Raw genomic sequence first — 23,243 nt, forward strand, 5'->3', positions numbered from 1 at the left:
TATCAGCTTCCTACCTAATCAATGCTGCTGCTTCTTCCACCTCCTTGCCCCATGGATCCTGAGCTGCCTAGGGCTGCTCTCCCATGCTGACCAAGCACAGTGCATGAAAAAGGCATCTTTCTGCAGATGCTTTTCTACAATGGAGAAGAGCTCTGTCTTGCTCGTGGAATGAGTGGAGGAAGCAGATGAAAGGGTGGGAGGTTTGCCAGGGATGCTCCATCAGGCTTCTTTGGCAGGAAGGTTCGTTGCAATGATGGATTTGGAGTCTGTTAGAAAGGCAAAGGTGGAAGAAGTAATGGAGTTCATGTGCTGACTCAATACCCTAGAGTTTAATTATTTCAGCTGCTGAGGGTTTGAAGAGATTCTGGGTACTCAGATACTGCAGTGCGCTTTGCCTTCGCCGAGCGGCTGCTTCAGAACAGCAGCCTTAATAACATCCACGCAGCTTTGTTGTGAGACTCTTCAGGTCTGTTGCTTCTGCTGGGGGTCCTCAGTGAGATGCAAGCAAGTTGTCAGTCTTCACTTGCTTGGCTGAATCAGATCTTGAACCTGAATAGTTGTGGTTGCATCTTACAGCACAGCAGTGGCTGCAACGCTGGGAGGCTGCTGCCGAGTCGAGTGGCTGGGGATCCAGCACGGCACTGCAGAGCTGCACTCCAGCCAGCAGGGCAAATGGAGTGTATTTGGAGGCCAGCCTGCAGTGAGGGGAAAGCAAGGCCTTGGGTCAAGTCCTGGTTGACATGACCCCAAGGTGGGGGATGCACTGCTGCTTGGGAAAGGGACCTGGAAAGCTGTGTTTGCACAAGGGAAAACGAGGAGGCTGGAAGGAGTTTAATGGAAAAATAAACAGCAGCTGGAAACATGAACTGTTGTTCTTCACTGCTGCAGCAGGTACCTCTGGGAGATACAGGAAGCTGCTACCAGCCTTACACCTACAGGCTACCCAGAGAGATATGTGACCCAGGGAGCAAGGGCAGGGAGAAAAAAACTGCTATGAGAGGCTGAAGATTCTAAGCTGAGAGCAGCAATAAAAACAGTGCCAGGAAGATGGTGCCAGTGAACAGCTCTTGGCACAGCAGGCAGTCATGTTCTCCTCCCTCAGAACCTTTTCTTTCCCCCTTTTTCTCCCCAGCACTTCTCTTTCTAGAGATGGCTGCTGAGCACAGCAGGATAGTCCAAGCTTCAGCATGACCAGCTGACATGAAGGAATCTGAAACGTTTCTTGATCCAGCACCAAACACATAACACAGCTCTCAGCAGCCCAGTGCCTTGGCCCTGAGGCAGGAAAGCAGAACTGACTGCAGGGATTCCTGTGGGCATTTTTTTTCCAGTGAAAAGCAGATCTTCTTTTCTCTCTCTTGCATTCTCACCAGAGCAGTATCAGAACTTCCTACAAGGCTGCTCATGTTATTTGCCCCAGTTGATTGCGCCAGTCTCCAGGGGACTGCCAGTGCTGCCTCACTTCAGGCAACTGCTTCTGGCTGGCTGCAGCACCCCTACCTTCCCCCTCTCCAGGCAGAGTCAGGAGCAGTTATGAAAAGCCCTAGTGCCAGAGAAAACAAAGGCCTGAAGAGCTGTAGACAACAACATCACGTGTGCTCAGGCTAAAAGCTTTGCTCTGAGTCCCAGCTAGGTGTACTCTTGGTTCGGAGGAAAGCTGGGTCTAGTTAGCAGACAACGTCAGCAACTGAGGTAACTGCAGCAGTAAAAAGCATTTTCAGCCACCTGCTCTTCAGGCACCTTAATGGTCTCCTCAGCAACAAGGCTGCTGAGTGCAGAGGCACTGACAGATAGCTGCATGTGGATGCTGAGACTGGGCTGTGAAGGTAGAAAGAAGAAAGTAAAGACTGGACATGAAGCCACCTGCTCCTCATGCAGGGACCAGCCTGGAAATTGTCTGCCCTGCCCCTGTCCTTCCCCAGCCCCTCATCCTTTGCTGTCTCTCCACAGCACACTTTACCTGCCAGGGGGCAGTTCAGCTGCCTTCTCCTGACCAGCTCCATGCTTTGGCAGGAGCACAGGCTGGACAAGGCTGCTTCTCCTCTCCTCAAAACATCTGATCTTCCAGCTGGAAGCCATCCCCCTGAGACTCCCTTTCCTCTATTTGTGCAGTTTCACAGCAACCAACTAGATTCAGAGTTTGGGTTTCTCGCCTGTGGGAGTCAAGATCAGAAAGTGAGTCAGGAACTGTGTACTTTGATCTGCAAACAAAATGGTGTTTGAACTCAAAACAACTTTGCTCTGTCATTTCTGATTTTGGTACCAGGTATGAAAGTGGCAGTTACTGAGGCCAGTGCTGTGTGCAAGGCCTGGAACACCAGAAAGAATGAGGAATGAACTGCTCTGAAAAGGAGAGAAGCTGGCTAAGGAGTCCAAAAAAGCTGACAGGGTTTTATTGAAGTTCAAAATACAAATCAGATTGTCTCCCACTCCCTCAGTATCCTTCCCCATCCAGCACGTAGTAACAAGTATCAGTATTCACAGTGACAGCTCCAGCCAAACCACAGGACTGTTGCAGACTCAGTCACGGCCTCCAGCACTCCACCCAGGAACCCACCTAAGAACCATTCCTGTCGCTGGTATCTCAGCCTGGAACAAGTAGATCCACTCAGCCTCTCCCAGGCCAAAAGGCCAGCTCTTGGAAAACATGATGAAATGAAGGGATCTGAAGAGTGCTCCAGGCTGTGGCTGGTGCACAGTTAAGCTGAATCCTAAGAAAGGACACTTCCAAGCCAGGGATTCCCGAGCTGTGGGGTGGGCATCACCACCAGCAGGCTACATGGGTGGGAACTGATTGCTAAGGGGCGTGTTCTTCTCACCCTGATGTTTCTTGCACTCTACCGACAAGGTTTATGGATCCCTGCTCCAAACGAAGCTGTCTGCATCTTCAGCACTAACCACAGCGGGGCAGAAGACAGACATCAGCAAAGGACATTCCCTGCACGCTTCACAGCTGCATCACCTCAGGCTCCCAACAGAGGTCGTAAGTCGTTCCTCATGCTGCCCTTAAGGTCTTGGGGCAGCACCTTTCCACGACAGGCAAGCAACACAGCATGGGTCAGCTCCTACTGGGGGCCAGCACAGGAGGTAGCCCTGAAGCCAATTCCATCCTAGCCCAGTAATATGGCTGAGTACACATCATCTCTCCCAGCTGGACCTCTTGCCAGAGACTGCCAGTAACAGGAAACACAGAAGTCAGTTGTGGTGGTAGGGGGGTTTTGTCTTCACAAGATGTAGAAGTCTGCATAAAACTCTGCTAGGATTAAGTCATTCCCTCCCCCCCCCCCCAAAAAAAAAAAAACCCACCTCATTCTTGCATCAGGGCAGCCCTGACCTGCTAGCTGCCTACCTGGGCATTTTTTGCACTGTAGGATTTAAGCACTAATGTGAAGCAGTGATTTAAAACTGAGGCCAGTGAAAGCTGTTAGTCTAGTGATGAAACCATTTGTAACCAGACATTCTCTGCCCACAGGCTCTGGAAAGGTTAAGGTTAAGCCTCAATGGCTGCTTCTGAGGGCAGTGTGTTTGCTCAGCTGCTAGCATGCAGGATGAAGGGTGTTTTCTTCTCACAGCACAAAGCCTTCTGTTGCCCAAGGCATCCACCTTCTTTCCCCATGCAGTGGAGTACTGTGGAGGTGGCAAAAGGTGCCTCTTCCAAGCATTGCTGTGATGTTGTCCAGCTGCTGAGTGCACTTGTCAGGGCTGGTGACTGCACATGGCATCAGCCACCAAGGGCTGAAGTGCTCAGGAGGCAAAATATCTCAGGGTTATCCTATTTGGCACCAGCCCACACAGAGCAGCTCATGTTTTTCCAAGTCTCAGCTGCAGCACTCTGTCTCTGTTCTCCAAAGCCTCTCCTTGAGGCACCTGTGGCAGCACCAACAGGAACAGTCTGAGCACCGCTGGAGAGTGGATCTGGCAGGAATGGCAACAATGTTTATTCAGCCATCTGGGAAGCAAGCTTCACCTTCCTCTTTTTCTCACTAAGGCTACTCCTGCTGGCTCAGGAAGATGATTTGGAAGGCCATTACCTCTTCTCCATATTCTCCATCTGCAGGCTGAGTGATGTGAAGCTGGCCAAGAGGTCTGTGACCTCATCCACCTGCCAGAAGAAGACAGCTGGCTGTTAAGGCAGGGCAATGCAGTTTTGCAGTCACCACTCCCCTGCAGCAGGGACCACCCTTACAAAAGGGCTGTCAGTAAGGTCAGTGAGGTTATACCAGGACAAGATCTTTGGTCCTATAATGGTGTAGAAGGGCTCCTGTCCTCATGATGAAACAAGTTCTAATCTAAGGCAATGGGAGCTTCTCCCCATTCCCCAGGAGGTCAGTGCTTGAGCTCCAGCTCATATGATTTAGCCAGCCCTTAAAATAGAAGCATGTTGCTGCAGTGTCCAGAACTCAAGGCCAGTATCAGGGCTGTTTCCTCTAAGGGCCTATCTTGTGTAGAAAAATAAACAAACCAACCCACCCAGGCCCTGCAACTGTGTGGTTGGGCTGATCCTGGCCTTAAAATGTGATGCTTTCTGCCCTCTGAATTCATCCCAAAGCAGCCATCAGTACCTTGCCCCCTCTCCCCAGTGCGACCGAGACCACTTGCATAACCATGTCTTCAGTGTCACCTTGCTCATGCAGTCACATTCTCTTAAACACAGAAGGCAAAACACCACCAGCTGACTCCCAGCAGCACACTGCTGCCTACCTGCTCCTTTGTGCTAGTCATCTGCAACCTGGAGCAGAGGTCATCCAGCTGCTCCTTCTGCTCATGCCTCCCCAGACGGTCCAGGTACTCCCGCAACATCTGGATGATCTGCAACCCAGAAGCATAAGAGGCAAACATCAGAGCCCTGTACCAGGCTGGAATGGTTTTTTACAGGAAAAATTAAGTTATGGTTAAATTGCCAAGCACAGCCTTGACACTACAGCACATGGCAGAGTATGTGACCCACAGAGAACACGTGTGAAGCAACCGGAGCGACCTACTGGCAGCATCAGAGCCCAGCAAGTCACCAGAGGCACTGATCAGCCACAGGTGGACTAGTTGTGATCCCAGTGCCTGGCTTGATGAGAGGGAAGAGAGACAGGCTCAGCTGAAGGAGCATAAAGTCCAGCCCTGAAAGCACCAAGCTTTTCTCTATGGCCAGCTAGCTTTCTTCACTGTGAGGAGCAGAGACTTCCAGCTCCAGCAGGATGTGCTTGTGCACCAAGAATGAAAATCTGTGGCTCCCATACAGCTCCTGAAACAAGGCTCACACTTCATGCATTTGTGATGTAGTCCCATGACTGCTTTCCTAGTCCATGCTTCCACACATCACAGCAAGGCAGACTATGTTAAGAATGCAGAGTCTCTCCATGTGTGTGCCGTAGCTACAGCACCATGTGATGGTGCCTCTCCTGCCACAAGGGGATGGAAGAAAAGAGAGTGCTCCATACAGCTTGGGAATTAAGACATTCCATGCATCCTCAGCCTACCAGAACCAAGAAAGGTCCTGCAAAAACTCAGAGTAGTGGCTGGGAAAAAGGAAGGTCTCTGAAAACAGGAGGAAAAAGTCACTCTCTCCAGATCAGAGTATCACTAAGGTTGGAAGAGACCTCGAGGATCATCGAGTCCAACCTGTCACCACAGACCTCATGACTAGACCATGGCTCCAAGTGCCACATCCAATCCCCTCTTGAATGCCTCCAGCGATGGTGACTCCACCACCTCCCTGGGCAGCACATTCCAATGACCAATGACTCGCTCGGTGAAGAACTTTCTCCTCACCTCAAGTCTAAACTTCCCCTGGCACAGCTTGAGACTGTGTCCTCTTGTTCTGGTGATGGTTGCCTGGGAGAAGAGACCAACCCCCTCCCGGCTACAACCACTTTTCAGGTAGTTGTAGAGGGCAATGAGGTCTCCCCTGAGCCTCCTCTTCTCCAGACTAAACAATCCCAGCTCCCTCAGCCTCTCCTCATAGGGCTGTGCTCAAGGCCTCTCCCCAGCCTTGTTGCCCTTCTCTGGACACGCTCAAGTGTTTCGATGTCCTTCTTAAACTGAGGGGCCCAGAACTGGACACAGGACTCAAGGTGTGGCCTAACCAAAGCAGAGGACAGGGGCACAATGACTTCCCTGCTCCTGCTGGCCACACTATTCCTAATGCAGGCCAGGATGCCATTGGCCCTCTTGGCCACCTGGGCACACTGCTGGCTCATATTCAGGTGGCTGTCGATCAGCACCCCCGGGTCCCTCTCCGTTTGGGAGCTCAGATACTCTCAGATCTGCTGAGAAGCATTTAAAACAGCTGCTAATGATATTTGATTTGACTCTTAGAGGGTGCAGGAGACTGCCAGGGGCTGCACCACCTCAGCAGAACAGGGAGCTGCTTCCTTTACCTGTTTCACTTCGAGTCGCACAGCCTCCAGGCTCTGGGAGAGTCCTTCCTGCAGGATGTTCAGCTTTGACTTTGCGAGGTGCAGCGGGGTTCTGCCAGCTCGATCCAACGCATCCACTCTGGCCCCTGCAAGACACGTGAGCAAGGACAGAAAGTAAGGTCTGTCTTCAAGCCTTGGTGTCCCTGGGGAGCATCAGCAGGGGCAGGGCAGGAAAGGAACAGGCTGGAATTGGTTTAGAGGAAGCATTACCTCCGCGCAGCAGCGTGGTGATGACAGGAACGTGGTTCGTGCAGGCAGCTGGGGAGGGAGAACACAGGACACACAACTCAGAGGTGCTAGCAAACAACAAAGGGGTTTCTGCTCAAGCAGGGAGTTTGCTGCTTCCCAGAGGGCTCTTTGCCATGGGAAAGAGGAACAGCTCAGCTGCCAGGGGCAGCCTCACACTCAAGTCTGAGTATTCTCCCTGGAACAGAACTCTCACTCCTTGTGGGGAGGGAAATTGATTTTCTCAAACTCTGAGCCTTAAAACCTTTGTGAGGAGTGAAGCTTATGAAATGCAGTTCTTCCTACATCCTTAAAGCTGGGGATGCACACTGTGATGCACAGGAAAAAGGAAGTAGGAGAGGAAAGAAACAGGAAGGGGGCATTCACCTCACAGCTCTGCACACAAAGCTGATCTTCATGGCACTTACCCAAGTGTAAGGGGGTGTTTCCCAGCCCATCTCTCTGGTTTGGGTCAGCCCCATGGTCCAGAAGCAGTTGCACTGCAAACAAGGAAAGGAGCCACATCAGTCCCTTCCCTTTGCCCACGTGGGCCACTGTTTCAGATGGCAGCCAGGAGGCTGCCTTACTGCTGCTTCTGTTCAGCTCATCAGCTTCCCCCAGACACAGGGAACACAGGTTTGTGCAGGAGTGCAGCAGGACCCAGTACAAAGCCAGGCAGTGCCACTGTCCCCAGGTTCCCTGAGGGGAAAAAATGAGACTAAGGGCACCATTCCTTCTGCATCATTACAGGCCTAGAACTGGGAGCTCCTGCCTCCCTTTCATCATGGGGACATGGCAGGCCTGGGAGCCAGGGCTCAGGTGGCAGTTTTGCCACAAAACACACAGGAAACAGCAATCTCTGTCATGTGCTGGATCAAAACATCCTGCAAAATCTCTTCCAGAGAGAGATTGCAAGACAGCTCCCACTCACCAATGTGATCATTGCCATTGCAGGAGGCAAAGTGCAGGGCTGTCCGGCCCTTGTCATCCGCAGCACAAGGGTCACTTCCATCCTCCAGGAGTTGCTGGACTGGCAGCACCAAGAAGGAGAAGAAAGTGGGTAAGCTGAAGGGGCCCTGATCAGAAATGGGAAATGCTACCCACCCCTCTGCAGGGCACCTTGGCAGGTAGATATACACACTGCTAAGCCAACTGGTTTTGAATCAGCTCCAGCCAGCATTTTGGCTCAGCAGAACCAGCCCAGGCAGCATATCCTCCACCCTCCGTTACAGCCTTCACCACCTTCCATGTACTGCCATAAAAGACAAGCCAACAGCTGTAATGGCTAAGGATCCCTCTAGCCAAATTTTCAAGTTCCAAGGACAACCAGCAGCAAATACCTACAGAAGAGTACAAAAAGACAGCAAGGATGTGAAGCTAACGCTCAGGCATGTTTCAAGATCTTTATCTTTAAGGTCCCTTCCAACCCAAACCATTCTATGCATCTGTGAATCAACACTCTGTGCTGAGTGTCCCTCCATGGGCTTTCTCTGTAGATTTCCATGGCCATTTTCTCAATCTATAGCAACTTTTCATGTCCACATGGATCCATGGTGAGAAGTTTCACAGTGTAACCACGTGCAGTGAGAAAACAAACACCTCTGAATATGCCCCTTCCTAGATACATTTGAAACGCCTTATTTTTTGCCAGACTAATGGTGGCTGCTGTTTGGGAAGCAGGCAGGTGAGTGCACTTAACCCACTAACAGCAGGAGACAATGTATTGAATACCAGTGAACAGCCCAAGTAGCCATTCTGTAATCTACTCATACTTATTCCCCTTGCTCTTCTACCCAGATGCTTCTGTGCCACCACTGGCACTTCTTGTGACCTGAAATACCTCCTTCTCTAGGTAAGAAGAGAAAATCTGCTCACACAGAAAGACAAACTAGTGTGACTGCCAAGTATTTGGTAGAACAATAGCAAAGAGACCAGTAGAGACTGAAAAGATTAGGGAGTGAAAGCATCTAGAGCAACATGTGTAAAGGCAGCTCTAAGGGCTATGACTCCTGTTGTTTTGAGAGCATCCTGATATAGTAATCAGAATGTAAAATGAAGCTCCTTCCATGGCTGTTGAAAATACTGCCAGACTTGCTGAATTCTGAGAGGCTTAATAGCATATCCTGCATCAGTCCAGGCTGGCCAGTACTAGAGACCAGAAACAAGGCTGCTCAGACCAGCAAAAGTCACCATTTGTCCCAGCTTCCAGAGATCAAATTACAGTCACATCTGAATTTCTTTCTGGATGGATACTGCTTTAAGTGTGGTACAGAAGCGAAAGGAACACCTGAAAAGATGGAAGTGGTATTAACAGGGGATGCCTGATACTCCAGAAGAGAGACAAGGAGACTGACAGTGCCACCAGTGAGAGCCACTAATGGGGAACACTTTACCTAGTCCTTCCCTGAAGCCATCAGGAAGTGACATAACCTCTCCCACCCACTGCTACCACAGGAAACAGGAAAGATTTTCACTTGTTGATGAGGAATAAATTCATCACCAGACACTTCCTCAAGTTGCAGAGCACACAATACACAGCAGGACTGTAAACAGGGAAACCTGTGTATCAAGTACAGGTGTGAAATTCCTAAGCCAGACTGAATCCAAGACCCTCATGAAGCCAAATTCTTTCCTCTCCCTCTTGACTTGCTGACTGAAGCCAAGCCTTTCTGTACTGACAGCTCACAGGTGGACTTTACCCCTCAGTTCATGAAACAAGGTGTACTGTGGAGCTAAAGGGTGAAGCACACCAGACAACCTCCTGTTTTGGTATCATGGGAGTTTCTTTAAGTCAAACCAGATCCCAGTTCTGTTCATAGACTGATGGCCTGATGAACAGTTAGGCCAGCACAATGGAGGGGACAATATAGTCTAAGGAGGAGCAATGTTAAGAGGCACCTAATACAGAGCAGTATTGCTGTTGCACATCTTTATCCAACCACACCTAGTCTTCTGTGAAGTGACTGTGAAAGGAAGAGTCCAGCACTGCTCCTGATCTACTGCATCACACTGCCTCATCATGCAGTGTACAACTTAAGACAATCCTAATTTTGCCACCTTCCAAAACATTATTCTCTTCCTGCTTAAAACTGGGCAAAAGTTACATACCCCAAAGGCTGAACTTAGCTTAAGGCAGTTGGAAAAAGAACACTATGAACCACGTGGGGTGAAAAAGTGAACCCTGACCAGCTTTAGTCTGCCCAGAGAACGAATCAAAGCTCCAGAAAAGGAGTTGCTAGATTTGCAGCATTTCAAGCACCACCTCCACAAACTATCTGTGCTCTCCTCCTCCTTTCAGAAAATAAAGCCCTTGACAAAACTGCACTTCCAGGATAAGGTCTCAGGCAGGTCTGGCAGAAGTCTTACCTGTGTCCAAGTCGTTGCTGTTGGCAGCTTCACGCAGCCTTTTCAGAGCTACCGGAGGGACAAAAGAAAGCAATTACTGGAAAGCACAGGTGCAAATGTTTCCCTGCTGAAGCATCCCGCCCAGGTACTAGACCCCAGGTGCGGGCCCCAAACCACGCTGGTGCTGTCACGGTCTTGATTAGGGGAAATGGACCAAAACACCAGGTAAGAAGCGCTCATCTCCTCCTGAGGCCGGCTACCGGCGGTCCTGCTCTTGACAGGCACCCTCCCGTGCAGGAGCCAGGATGCCTTCCCAAGCCGCTCACCTCCTTCCAGAAGCCCCCCACAAGGGAAAGCCAAAGTTTTACCCTCTCCCCGAACCGGAGACTTTCCACCCTGCCGCGGATGGGAAGGGCCGTCCACGGTAAGGGTGTCCCCCACCGCCTTCCGCCGCCTCCCACTCACCGTGGATTTCCTTGCCCGTAGGCCCTATCCGGCGGTGGAGGCGGGCGGCCCTGCGCAAGCGGCGAGTCGGGATCTTGCCCGCTGGCTCCTCCCGCTGCCACAGGACGCGCAGGTAGCCGAGGGAGGCCCCCGCCGCCTCCCCCAGCACCAGCCCTGCCCCCAGCGCCGGCTCTGGCTCCGGCTCTGGCTCTGGCTCCGGCCCCGCATCAGGCTCTGCTGCGGCCGCGGCCCCGCCACCGTCCTCCATCCCGTCATGGGCCGGGCCGGGGCCAGCCGAGCCGGGCCGGGCCACCAAGCGGGGCGCGGGGGAGAAGGGAGGGCCGTCAACATAGCACTGGGGCGGGCCGTGTCCTCTTGACCAATCGAGAACGTAGTACCGCGGCGTGTGCAGCCAATGGGGGGGTAGATGGAATGGGAAGAAGGGAAGCGGGGCAGGAGGTGGAGACGGTGGCCAGGGGGGTCTGACGGACAGGGACACTCTCCAATCAGAGGAAGGGGCGGGCCACAAGCTGTACCCGGTCAGCTCAGCATGCTGAAGACTGGCAGTTATTTCAACCAGTGGGAGAGCGCAGATCCGCTCCGCCATGGCATTCGTTTCCGGCCTGCCGGCGGGCCCGAACCCCGCCTCTGGTCCCACGCCCTCTTCCTTCTCTCTCTCCACGCCGGGCCCGCGTTGCTGCCCGGAGTCCTTTCCCTGTCGCTCCACGCCGCCGCCATGGCCTACCCGGGGGAGGACTACGACAACGAGGTGCGGGGTGGAGGTGTCGGGGCAGCGGGAGGGTCCCGGGGGATTATGTCTGGATTGCTCACGGTGACTCTCTGCCGTCTCCTCTCCACAGGCCGCCTACGATCCCTATGCGTACTCCAACGACTATGATATGCACACGGGTGAGTGCGGGCCTGGGCCGCGCCTCTGCCGTGGCTCTTCGAGTCCCACCGTGGCTCTCGGGTCTGCCGGGTCTGTAGGCCCGGGCCGGACCGTGCGGCAGCCGCCTTATCGCTCCTCTTTCCCCTCAGGAGACCCTAAGCAAGACTTGGCCTACGAGCGCCAGTACGAGCAGCAGACCTACCAGGTGATCCCTGAAGTGATAAAAAACTTCATCCAGTATTTTCACAAGACGGTGTCGGATCTGATTGACCAGAAGGTGTACGAGCTCCAGGCCAGCCGTGTTTCCAGTGATGTCATTGACCAGAAGGTGTATGAGATCCAGGACATCTATGAAAACAGGTACAGAGCCATCGTTCCTGCAGAAGGGAAGGACTTTTTAAAACTGTAGTGAAAGTGCACCCTGGTCCTAAAAGGAAAGGCTGGCTCCTGCCTGTGTTATTTCAAAATTGGGCTATTCCTAAAACACAGCATGAAGTTTGACTTGATTTATGGGGGAAGGAGGGGGGGGAACCCTAGGTATTTCCAGCCAATTAGTTTAATGTAAGTACAGGTGTGTTGTAACCTGTGTGAAGGAAAATACCAGACCTGTGCTTAACAGACATGGAGGGAGCGAAAAGTGACCTCAGGTGTACTGGTGATACAGTTAGTAGAAAGCTGTGAGGTGTAATTGCTGTGCCTGTTTTTCACAGATACTTTTATTTCTGCTTGTAGCTGAGTCACCTTGCCATATAGGGAACATAAAAGTAACATACACAAAATTTTCTGCTTCAGGGATAAATCCAAGACTTTGAGAACTGCCAATGAAGCAATTAATCTTTGCTTCAACACCAGGCTTATTAAAAGGAGGTGTTGGTGTTGTATTTCCATCCTCTGCATTGTGGTGTCTAACTAGTACTGTCATACTGAGAAGTGATTTCTAACACCATGTCTTATCTTTCAGCTGGACAAAGCTGACAGAAAGGTTCTTCAAGAATACCCCATGGCCAGAGGCTGAGGCCATTGCCCCTCAGGTTGGAAATGGTAAGCCTTTTGCTTTCTTTTTTGCTTGTCAGAATATGAACTAAATCCCTTTTGCTGCACAACTGAGCAGGTAGATAGTATTGCTGCTGTCTGAATCATCCTCTTTGTTAATTTGGGCATTCAGGAGATGCCTGGCAAGAAGTCAGACTTGAATGAAGCATCCTTTTGTGTGCCTCCTTTTCATACTGTGGCAGGAGGAGCACCACTGGTGTATCTGAGAGATCCAGACAGCTGGGCCTTGGGGCTTGCTAACCTCCAGTTCTGTCATCTTTTGCAGATGCTGTTTTCCTCATCTTGTACAAGGAGCTGTATTACAGGCACATCTACGCCAAAGTCAGCGTGAGTCTGGGCCCTGCCTCTTCCTGTTGGTCGCATGCTGACTTCTCCATGCCGTAAAACTTGCTAAATCTTGCCACCACGGTGTCAGTGCTTCTGTAATCTTTGCAAGACAGCGTTGAATGGACTTAGAAGCTGTAGTTCATAAGTCAAAGTTGCTTTTAGTGAAGCTTAAAACTCTGAGGGGCTTGGAACACAAGCCCTATGAGGAGAGGCTGAGGGAGCTGGGGCTGCATAGCCTGGAGAAGAGGAGACTCAGGGGTAACCTTATTGCTGTCTACAACTACCTGAAGGGGGGTTGTAGACAGGCAGAGGTTGGTCTCTTCTCCCAGGCAGCCAGCACCAGAACAAGAGGACACAGTCTCAAGCTGCACCAGGGGAGGTTCAGGCTGGAGGTCAGGAGGAAGTTTTACACAGAGAGAGTGATTGCCCGTTGGAATAGGCTGCCTGGGGAGGTGGTGGAATCACCATCAGTGGAGATGTTCAGGAGGAGACTTGATAGGGTGCTTGGTGCCATGGTTTAGTTGATTAGGTGGTGTTGGATGATAGGTTGGACATGATGATCTTGAAGGTCTCTTCCAACCTGGTCTGGTCTAGTCTAGTCTAGTCTATTCTATTCTATTCTAATTTAGGAAGGATGTGCTGATTGCTGAAAAGCAAGCAAGGCTTGACTGACTGAGGCTCATTAGCTGTCTCCTCATGCTTCCTTGTGATGAGTGTGCAGGTTTCCCCAGCAGCTCATATGGGTCAGAAGACCTGGTCTGAGTTTTCAGCAGGGGATGATGTCAAAGTTTGTTACTGACATCAAAAGTAGTGGTTAGTGAGTTGGGGAAGAAGGAGGTGTTGGGAGGTAATTACTTTACTTTTTGTCAGGGCTGCAATTGCAAGAGCAATTGCAAGAGGGTTTGTGTGTTTCTTTGGCTCTTTGTTCTTTGGATTAGCAGGTGGGTGAGGGGGTGGCATGAGAAGAGGGGGCATTGTGATTAAAAACCACAAGGTCAGAGTGCCTTGCAGAGAGGGAAACATAGGCACTCTAAAGGATACAGGAGAAGAAGATAAAAGGACTAATGCTATAAGAAAAAAAATCAAACCTCACTTTGGTCTTTTTTTTCTTAAGATAGTTTGAAATCAGTGATAAAATCACAGCAGTTCTTGGTTCTTTAAGGAAAGAGGCCTCATAGGTGTGGACCAGAGGGTGAGAAATGGGCATTTTAAAAGGTGGTTGTGTTAACCTGAGTCAGCCTTTAACATGAGAGACTGGTTTCTCAAGCTGTGGTGTTAGTGGTTCTCAGACTGCCCTGGAGTGTCTCCAGGTGAAATAAGGAAGATGATCCAAAGAAGAGTGATTTCCCTGCTGTGTTTGCTGCTCTTTCAAAGCATTTGGCAATACTGTCCAGAAGCAGAATTGATTTATTAAGGTTTCTCATGAGGAGAGAGAAGGTGGGAAAACTGGAAGACAATAGGAAGCTCTAAAAAGCAAGAAGCAGGATAAGGAGAATTAATGCACCCTATTCACAGAAGGTTTGAATGCTCAGTCATCCTGGGAGAAACTACCTCTGTGTGAAAAGTCAGCCCTTTTCTCTGGCACAGCAGTGATAAGATGTCAGGTTTTGTGAGTGGTGCTGGTGGATGTCTTGGCTACATACTGGCTGTAACGTTTCTGAAGTAGATCCTCTGCCACTGTGACTGTTGGCTGTCCTTCATGCGCTTCTGCCCCTAAACTCTCTCCTTGTGCTTGAAACTAAGCAGAATGTGCTCAACTGTCCTTGCAGGGAGGGCCAACGCTGGAGCAGAGATTTGAATCCTACTACAACTACTGCAATCTCTTCAACTACATCCTCAGTGAGTTGCTGCAATTCATTTCTGGTTTGTGAAGTTTGGAGAGGGAGACTGGATGGAGGGGACAGAGCTGGAGAAAGGGTCAGGTGGACTAGGACTTGTTTGTTAGAGATCACACAGGGAGAAACAGTCCATGAGCTTTCCATATGTTTGAGTTTGTTGCATGAAGAGCACTTTACACCCATGCTTTTAAAACCACAAAAAGTGCAAGTAGTTTCCAGTGCTTCCTGAAATACTCTGAAGAATAAAACTTAATTTGTCTTCTGTCATGCTGAGAACTGCTTCACCTGCCTTTATTAAAAAGCAAAATGAAGCTGTAGGCTGGAGATAATTTGCATTGTTTCACAGCTGTTTGCAGTTGCTGACTCCCCTTGGAACAAATTTTAGCCTTTGTGACTCCCTCTCAGACTTCTTGTGGATAAACCTCTACAGTCCCTGGACAGCTTATGAGAATCACTGTGCTGAGCACTCACACACTAGAGATTAATCCTGTGTATGCTCATCTTCTTTAAAAGTGAAGGCAGCTGAGGGAGCTGAAGCTGCATGTCATTGCTCTGCTGGAAGCTTCACTCATCTGCTGCTGTCTCTCACACTTCAGGGAAATTCTTTGGTTCTTTAGGTGTTCCCCCAGTTCTGCCTCTGTTCTTGCTCAAGAGTCTAAGCCTCTCACTTGTTACTTCTGTTCTGCAGATGCTGATGGCCCTGCTCCTCTGGAACTGCCCAACCAGTGGCTCTGGGATATCATTGATGAATTCATATACCAGGTATGTGCCTGAGCTGATTTGGAAGTGGCCTTGCTTCTATGAGCAGTGTAAATTGTCTCTGTGATTTTCATAGCTAGATACCTTTGCAAGTAACAAAACTTTGGTGAGCACTGTGAGTCACCAAGCAGGTGAAGTGGTTGTAAATGTACAGCTTTTTGAGTTGCTCTTTGGACTTGCACTGATATTTTGGGTTCAGTTGCTGCTTAGGAGGTTTTTATTGTAATTTATTTTAACTCACCTTCATTTCTGCCTGATTTGTGCAAAGCATCCTGAAGTCTTCTATAATCACCAAGGCCTTGCTAAGATGTTAAAACTATTATGTTCTATGGTTTTACTTTAGCTTTGCCTCTTTTCATCAGTAGGACCTTTATGCTGAAAGATTGCTGACTTGATTTGAAATCTGTTGTCTAGGATCTTGATGTCAGGAAATATTTTTCTCTGTAGATTCCTTTTTCTCTAACTTTTTATTCTAAAGCTGGCTGGAATTCCTCCAGGCAGTTTTGTCAGGCTTGAATGAAACAGGATGTGTGCATATATCTAGAAGACTGAGGAGGGACTTCTCAGGATATCAGGTAGTGATAGGACTAGGGGGAATGGAATGAAGCTGGAGGTGGGGAGATTCAGGCTGGATGTGAGGAGGAAGTTCTTCACCATGAGAGTGGTGAAGCCCTGGAATGGGTTGTCCAGGGAGGTGGTTGAGGCCCCATCCCTGGAGGTGTTTAAGCCCAGGCTGGATGAGGCTCTGGGCAGGCTGATGTAGTGTGGGGTGTCCCTGCCCATGGCAGGGGGGTTGGAACTAGATGATCCTTGTGGTCCCTTCCAACCCTGACTGATACTATGATACTATACTGTGATACTATGTCTCTGTGTGCAGATACACCTTAGGATTTGGCCGTTCTCTTCACTGCCCATTCAGACAGCAAATTTATGTTTAGTTGCCTGTCCTAATTGTCTAAGATCCTCCTCCTCTTCATTCTGTTTTCCAGTCTTTTCCTTCAGATTGTCTGAGCATTGTATCAGATTTTCCCTGGGTGCTTTAGTGGTGGGTTCATTGGTTGCTTGACTGCCAGATGATCTCAGATGAAACTTTGGGGTTTTTTTCTCAAGTGACTTGCAGCTTGCTGTAATGCATTTGTGATCAGCTTGTGAGTTTAGTGCACTTAGCTGGACATCTCCAGGCTAGCTTCTCATCATTGCATCTTTGCCTTTCCCTGTAGTTTCAGTCTTTCAGCCAGTACCGCTGCAAGACAGCCAAGAAGTCTGAAGAGGAAATTGATTTCCTTCGTTCCAACCCCAAGATCTGGAACGTCCACAGCGTCCTTAATGTGCTGCACTCTCTGGTGGACAAATCCAACATCAACCGACAGCTGGAGGTCTATACAAGTGGAGGTGAGCCAGCTGGGTGATGCCAAAGCAAGGCTGGTGTCTTTGCTGCCTTGCTTTGATTTGACTGAGCTCTGCTAGCTTTGGGAGCTGCATTAAACCTTTAATCAGGGGATGGATTGACTGGGAACAGGTTCTGTTGGCCTGATACAAGAAAAGCTGGTGTTTACACTTGAGGTCTTGCACCCTTGTCTTGTAAACAGAGGAGTTGATAGGAAAGTGTCTTTCCTTGGAGGAAATAGTCCTAATTCCTTTTCATTTTCCCTAGGTGACCCTGAGAGTGTGGCTGGTGAGTATGGTCGCCACTCTCTCTACAAGATGCTGGGCTACTTCAGCCTGGTTGGGCTGCTGCGTCTGCACTCTTTGCTGGGGGATTACTACCAAGCCATCAAGGTTCTTGAGAACATCGAGCTCAACAAGAAGGTAAGACAACATGTTTTAAAGTTTGTTTTCCAAAGGCCCCTGTTCAAATGTGCCAGTGAAAGATTGGCATAATGAATCTTCCAGCTGGGAAGCTGTTTGTAGCTGTTGTGCTTGTCAAGAGTTTGTAGTTGAACACAGCTGGAGCTTTGGCATTAAATCAAGCAATAATATAATGCCTGGTGCTGTTGCAGCACAAATGCCTCATTTTTAGGAGGTTTGCTGTGTAATGCAAGGCATTGTTATGGGGAATATGATTTGATCTGCAAGCAGTAGCACAGTGGTAGCTAACTGAACACATCATTCCCATCTTGGTCAGTGGCTCATTCTTGTGTTTTGGACTCATTCTCACTGTTCCCACTCTTACCTTGTGTGGTTTTGCCCTAATGCTGGGTGCTGCTTGTAACAGTGACTAACAAAAGTCCTGCTGCAACATGGGCTTGGCTCAGGGCTTGGTGCAGCTCTGTGTATGTGCTGTCTGGCACAGGACACGGAGTGAAATAGGGGGAAGGGGAACTGGGCAAAGCAATAGTAGGCAGAGTGCAGAAGTTCTCTGCTTACAGGACGCTGAAACTGGAAAACATAGGAAGTGGGCTCATCCAATTAAAAACAGTTGGGAAGCTGCTGCAGGGATGAGTGGGAGGTGAGGTATCCTGAAACAACCCTCTCCTTTCTACGGTTGGGATAGGAGGGGAAGCAGAGGTGGCTGGATTCTGGGTGACAAGCTGTTTGGATCAAAGGTGGTTGTCTCTGCTCTAACACAGTGTGTTGTTGATCCTTCTCAGAGCATGTACTCCCGGGTGCCTGAGTGCCAGGTGACCACCTATTACTACGTGGGCTTCGCCTACCTTATGATGCGGCGCTACCAGGATGCCATTCGTGTCTTTGCCAACATCCTCCTCTACATCCAGAGGACCAAGAGCATGTTCCAGAGGACAACCTACAAGTATGAGATGGTAAGATAAAGAGGAAGTCTTGATGTTTCTCAAAGAAAAAGCTGCTGTCTTCTTTCCTGCCCCTCTTCTGTCACCTGATAAACCTACACCCCATAGTCCAGCCTTATTTCCCTGGACTGTGCTGGTGGTGGTAACTGGGGATCCTTTGAGCTCCTCTGCCATGTGTGGCAATGTTTTCTTTTAGTTGTGTTACTAGTTCCTTTGATCACCATGCAGTTGCCCCAGCTCCATCTACACTCGCTGTCTAGGCAGTGTTGGTAATGAGTATCAGCTGCTAACGATACTCTTGTTGATGCTTCTTCAAACTCCTGTTCCTTGTCCAGTCTGCATTTCAGGTTGCTGACATTTCAGCTATATTTCCACTATCAGTTAATCATTCACAGACTATTTTACTTCAGCATGGCTGAAACAAAGCTCCTTTCTTTTTTCCACCTAAGCTGCCTTTGGTGCCAGTTTTACACCCTCCTGCTGCTGTCTCCTTTTTCACAGTATCACTAAGGTTGGAAGAGACCTCGAGGATCATCGAGTCCAACCTATCAACACAGACCTTATGACTAGACCATGTCACCAAGTGCCACGTCCAATCTCCTCTTGAACACCTCCAGGGACGGTGACTCCACCACCTCCCTGGGCAGCACATTCCAATGATGAACAACTCGCTCGGTGAAGAACTTTCTCCTCACCTCGAGTCCTTATGATTCATTTCTAGCTCTGTGTAGCCAAATCCTGCAATTCTTAGTGTGTTACACCAAGAAGTTGGTATGTCTGTTTCAGTTACACAGCTCTCTGTTGCATCCCACACTCAGATAAATCTTTCTCAGTCTTTTCTTCACTGATGTCCCTGATAACTGTTCCTTGCCAGGAGATGGCTACTGAGGGACCTGGGGGTGCTGATTGACAGCTGCCTAAACATGAGCCAGCAGTGTGCCCAGGTGGCCAAGAGGTTGGCCAATGGCATCCTGGCCTGCATTAGGAATAGTGTGGCCAGCAGGAGCAGGGAAGTCATTGTGTCCCTGTGCTCTGCATTGGTTAGGCCACACCTTGAGTACTGTGTCCAGTTCTGGGTCCCTCAGTTTAAGAAGGACATTGAGAGACTTGAACGTGTCCAGAGAAGGGCAACAAGGCTGGGGAGAGGCCTTGAACACAGCCCTGTGAGGAGAGGCTGAGGGAGCTGGGATTGTTTAGCCTGGAGAAGAGAAGGCTCAGGGGTAACCTCATTGCCCTCTACAGCTACTTGAAAGGTGGTTGTAGCCAGGAAGGGGTTGGTCTCTTCTCCCAGGCAACCAGCACCAGAACAAGGGGACACAGTCTCAAGCTGCGCCAGGGGAAGTTTAGGCTCGAGGTGAGGAGAAAGTTCTTCACCGAGCGAGTCATTGGTCATTGGAATGTGCTGCCCAGGGAGGTGGTGGAGTCACCATCCCTGGAGGTGTTCAAGAGGGGATTGGACGTGGCACTTGGAGCCATGGTCTAGTCATGAGGTCTGTGGTGACGGGTTGGACTCGATGATCCTCGAGGTCTCTTCCAACCTTAGCGATACTGTGGTACTGTGTTAAACTATCTGCCTTCCCTTCTCCTCCACACAAAAGCGTGTCAAAGTAGTCAAACCTGCTTCTGGCCATCCAGGTTGTGAATGGCTCTGGAGGCATTCACTTTGTACTTTGATCAGTGCAAAAGAGGGCTGGTCAAGAGGAGAGTCTTGACAGAACGTTCAGTTACCTGCTTTGCCCGGAGACACTGCTGCTTCGTGCTGCCCGCCTTGGTCATGAGGACCTTCGGCGCTGTGGGCGAAGGGGTCTGCCTCTGACAAGATGTGGCTCCCAGCTGCCTGTGGCAGCACAGAGGCTGAGCACCTGGAGAAGCTAACGGGCTTTCCCCTCTGTCTCAGATCAACAAGCAGAACGAGCAGATGCACGCGCTGCTGGCCATCGCCCTCACCATGTACCCCATGCGCATAGACGAGAGCATCCACCTGCAGCTGCGCGAGAAGTACGGTGACAAGATGCTGCGCATGCAGAAGGGCGACGCGCAGGTCTACGAGGAGCTCTTCAGCTATGCTTGCCCCAAGTTCCTCTCCCCTGTGGTGCCCAATTATGACAATGTGCACCCCAACTACCACAAGGAGCCCTTCCTGCAGCAGCTCAAGGTCTTTGCTGATGAAGTTCAGCAGCAGGCCCAGCTCTCCACCATCCGTAGCTTCCTCAAGCTGTACACCACCATGCCTGTAGCCAAGCTGGCTGGCTTCCTAGACCTCACAGAGCAGGAGTTTCGTATCCAGCTGCTTGTCTTCAAGCACAAGATGAAGAACCTGGTGTGGACCAGTGGCATATCTGCCCTGGATGGGGAGTTCCAATCTGCCTCTGAGGTCGACTTCTATATTGACAAGGTTGGTATCTGCCCTTTGCTGATGAGGAAGTTCCTTCACCCAGGAAATTCTGGAGATGGCAGTGCCATGTTTCATTCCAGTCTGTGGGAAACATCTTTTCCTTCTTTGCCCACAGTGAAGCTGTAGCCCTGCTTAATAGAAGTGTCAATGGATAAACAGTGACAGACTATTGCAAGCAGTTTTGGCAGCCTTTGAACTCAGAAAGCAGATGTCTTAAAATGCTTTCTTCAGGACAAAGGGAGCAGTTTGTCTGTTGGTGTTCTTGGGAAGTGATAGCTGGGTCACACATGGTGCTGCCAGTGCATCAGGTGGAATTGTCAGCTTTGTAGTCTCCCCCACATCTCTCCTTTGACTGACAAAGCAGGGATCTTGTTTGGTTATCTTGTGACTGGAGCAGCATTTATCTTTGTCTGCTCTAGGAGGAGTCTAAATACAAGGTGTGGTCCTGCCCTTGTTGCTCTGGGCAGTAGGAAGCATAGGAAGGAGTCTTGTAGGACTTTTCAAAGAGTATAGTGGTAACCATTAGGTTTCTTGCTAGGGAGGAGAACAGATTGTTCCTTGTTCTTGGTCCTTAGAGCAAACCTTGCCATGCAAGGTGTCATAATTTGTCTTCCCTGTTAATGTGAACCAAAATGACTTGTGTCTGACTGACTTGTGTTACACCATAGTTCTGGTAGATAGGATGACTCCTAGCTGGTAGAGGGAAGCAGAGGGACTTTGAAACTGCCTCAGAGAGACACAAACAGGCTGAGTGTGCAAGAATGTGGGAAGCAAATGCAATGTGAGTTTGAGATCCATCCCAGGCGAAGTTGTAGAGAAGGCAGCCCACAGAGAACTAAATGTTTGCTGTTGGACTGGTGCAAGTCAGGTATATGTGATGCTGAACCTGGGCTGGAGTGGAGTCCCTTTGGATGCTTCTTAGGTTTGGCAATGCTTGCCATCTCTCTAGCACAGTCCTTTTCCTGACCTCATGCTCTCCCCTCCACAGGACATGATCCACATTGCAGACACAAAGGTTGCTCGACGCTATGGGGACTTCTTCATCCGCCAGATCCACAAGTTTGAGGAGGTGAGGCCTGGGGCAGGAGAGCTGTGTAGCTCTGTAGGGAAGGCATTGGGCTGTGCAGGCCCTGAAGGAGCCACACTTGTGTGACACAGCTGTGTGGTGCCTTGCTGGGGTGAGCCCTAGCTCTGCAGGACACTGAGGAAAAGCAAGTGGTTTAAGCAGCAGCTGCTACCCTTTGAAGAACGGTCTGGTTTTGTGTGAGAAGAGCTTGTTTGAGACACAGTGGAAGAGTTTTACTGTCTAGGGGCACTAACTCCAGGCAGCTGCAGTGTTTTTATCTGTTACACAACCAAAATGGTATCTCCAGCTCTAGAAAGCACCCTCTGTGATTTCTGGAGCACAGCTGATTTCAGATGATTCCAGTGTTGTGCTCAGCCAGGAGGTGACATTCTGCCACTCATTCACTCTCCCAAGAGAGGCTGCTGTGCAGTGGAAGATTAGGCAGAGCTGCAGGGACTTGGGCAATGCCAGATTGCTATACTACTGCTAGAAGTCTGCACACTTTCTTCTCACACCCCCTCTGCTGTTTCGGAGAGGAGGAGGGAGTTTACTAGGTCCCCATCTGCTTCTCACACTGCCTGCAGCTGCACAAGAGCTGTTGTCAGTGAGTTGGAGAGAGCAGAGACATTGGATGAATGCTGCTGTGGGGAACAGTAGTGCATGTCAGTTACTATGTATTTTTCTGACCTTTGCTTTCTCTGATTCCAGCTGAATCGAACCCTGAAGAAGATGGGCCAGAGACCCTAAACCTTCTGTGGATAATCAGACTGAGCAGAGAAGTGGGTGGGAGATTCTGTCTGTGGTAAGGAAGGGAAGCTGAGGGTTCTGGCATTTCTGGAATCTGTGACTCTGAAGGGTTTTTTTGGTATTTAAATAAGCAGATTGGCTCAAACTATCCCATGAAGGACAAGACATCTAATAAATCAGTGACATTTTCCTGGTGAGCATTCAGTGTCTTATGTACCTACTCTTTTCCTCCATGGAAGAATGTAATTGCACCTGGAGACATGGGCAGCCCCTCCTGGTTTGTGCTGTCTTTGGTCCATGCTGTTGCAGGTAACTGGGGAGCAGTTACCGTTCCAGGCTCTGTCAAGGCACTGCACACCATGCACAGCCAAGGAACATTAACTTTGGTCACCTGATGAAATGTCCTTGCTGGAGGTCGTGTTTTATTTCAGCGCAAGTGATGCCCAAGTCCTGGCCTTTAATGGAGTTCAGTTTCTCCAGAAAACTCCCTGAGGGCCTTTAATTTACTAAACCCCTCTAAATGCTAATTTTGCCAGCTCTCCAGCCCTTTTGGATCCTTCAAGGCCAACTTGCAGTGCCTCGAAAGAGATGAGAACACTTGAAAACTAACCCTACAGAGGGGAGCCAAGGACCTTGCAAGTAGAAGAGAATGCAAAGAATGTGTCTCATTTGCTCTCTACACCCTTTCTTTCCTCTTCTTTTGCTGTCTTTAAATAGTTGGGTGCTTGAGTGGTAGAAACAGGTGCAGAAGGAAGACCTGCATGTGCAAGCAGGAAGCTACACAAAGTGTGCTTCGTATATACCATCTGCCTCCTACCTGTCCCCCTCAGTCCACTGAGAGAGTGGTCCTGGCAGTCCAGCTTGGCTTTGTGATTCTGTTTGGAAGTCAGGAATAATTAGCCTTTGTTGGATCACACACTGTGTTTGAATCAGGGTCAGGTTTTCAGTGTCCTAGATACTGCTCAAAAAAAACCCCAACCTGCTTCCCATCACAA

At 49.9% G+C, this 23,243-nt stretch overlaps 2 protein-coding genes across 2 annotated transcripts; one reads left to right on the top strand and one right to left on the bottom strand.

Annotated features, from left to right (window-relative positions):
- Positions 1–2,371: 2,371 nt before the first annotated feature.
- On the bottom strand, positions 2,372–10,770 carry ANKRD54 (ankyrin repeat domain 54). Its single transcript, XM_068142420.1, has 8 exons — positions 10,446–10,770; positions 10,002–10,049; positions 7,567–7,665; positions 7,064–7,135; positions 6,621–6,668; positions 6,372–6,496; positions 4,702–4,809; positions 2,372–4,102 (listed from the first exon to the last, which is right to left on the bottom strand). The coding sequence occupies exons 1-8, from the start codon at positions 10,690–10,692 to the stop codon at positions 4,028–4,030; spliced, it is 822 nt and encodes a 273-aa protein (XP_067998521.1). The 5' UTR covers positions 10,693–10,770; the 3' UTR covers positions 2,372–4,027.
- Positions 10,771–11,067: 297 nt separating this feature from the next.
- EIF3L (eukaryotic translation initiation factor 3 subunit L) lies at positions 11,068–22,448 on the top strand. The gene is made up of 13 exons (XM_068142421.1): positions 11,068–11,193; positions 11,285–11,333; positions 11,463–11,673; positions 12,275–12,354; positions 12,632–12,693; positions 14,463–14,532; positions 15,220–15,293; positions 16,511–16,682; positions 16,945–17,099; positions 17,882–18,052; positions 19,938–20,435; positions 21,424–21,504; positions 22,210–22,448. Exons 1-13 carry the CDS (start codon positions 11,161–11,163, stop codon positions 22,246–22,248), a joined length of 1,695 nt encoding a protein of 564 aa, XP_067998522.1. The 5' UTR covers positions 11,068–11,160; the 3' UTR covers positions 22,249–22,448.
- Positions 22,449–23,243: the final 795 nt, after the last annotated feature.

The sequence above is a fragment of the Melanerpes formicivorus genome, unplaced genomic scaffold, assembly GCF_026170545.1.
Source record: "Melanerpes formicivorus ecotype bairdi unplaced genomic scaffold, bMelFor1.0.p_v2 SCAF_8, whole genome shotgun sequence".
NCBI lineage: Eukaryota > Metazoa > Chordata > Aves > Piciformes > Picidae > Melanerpes > Melanerpes formicivorus.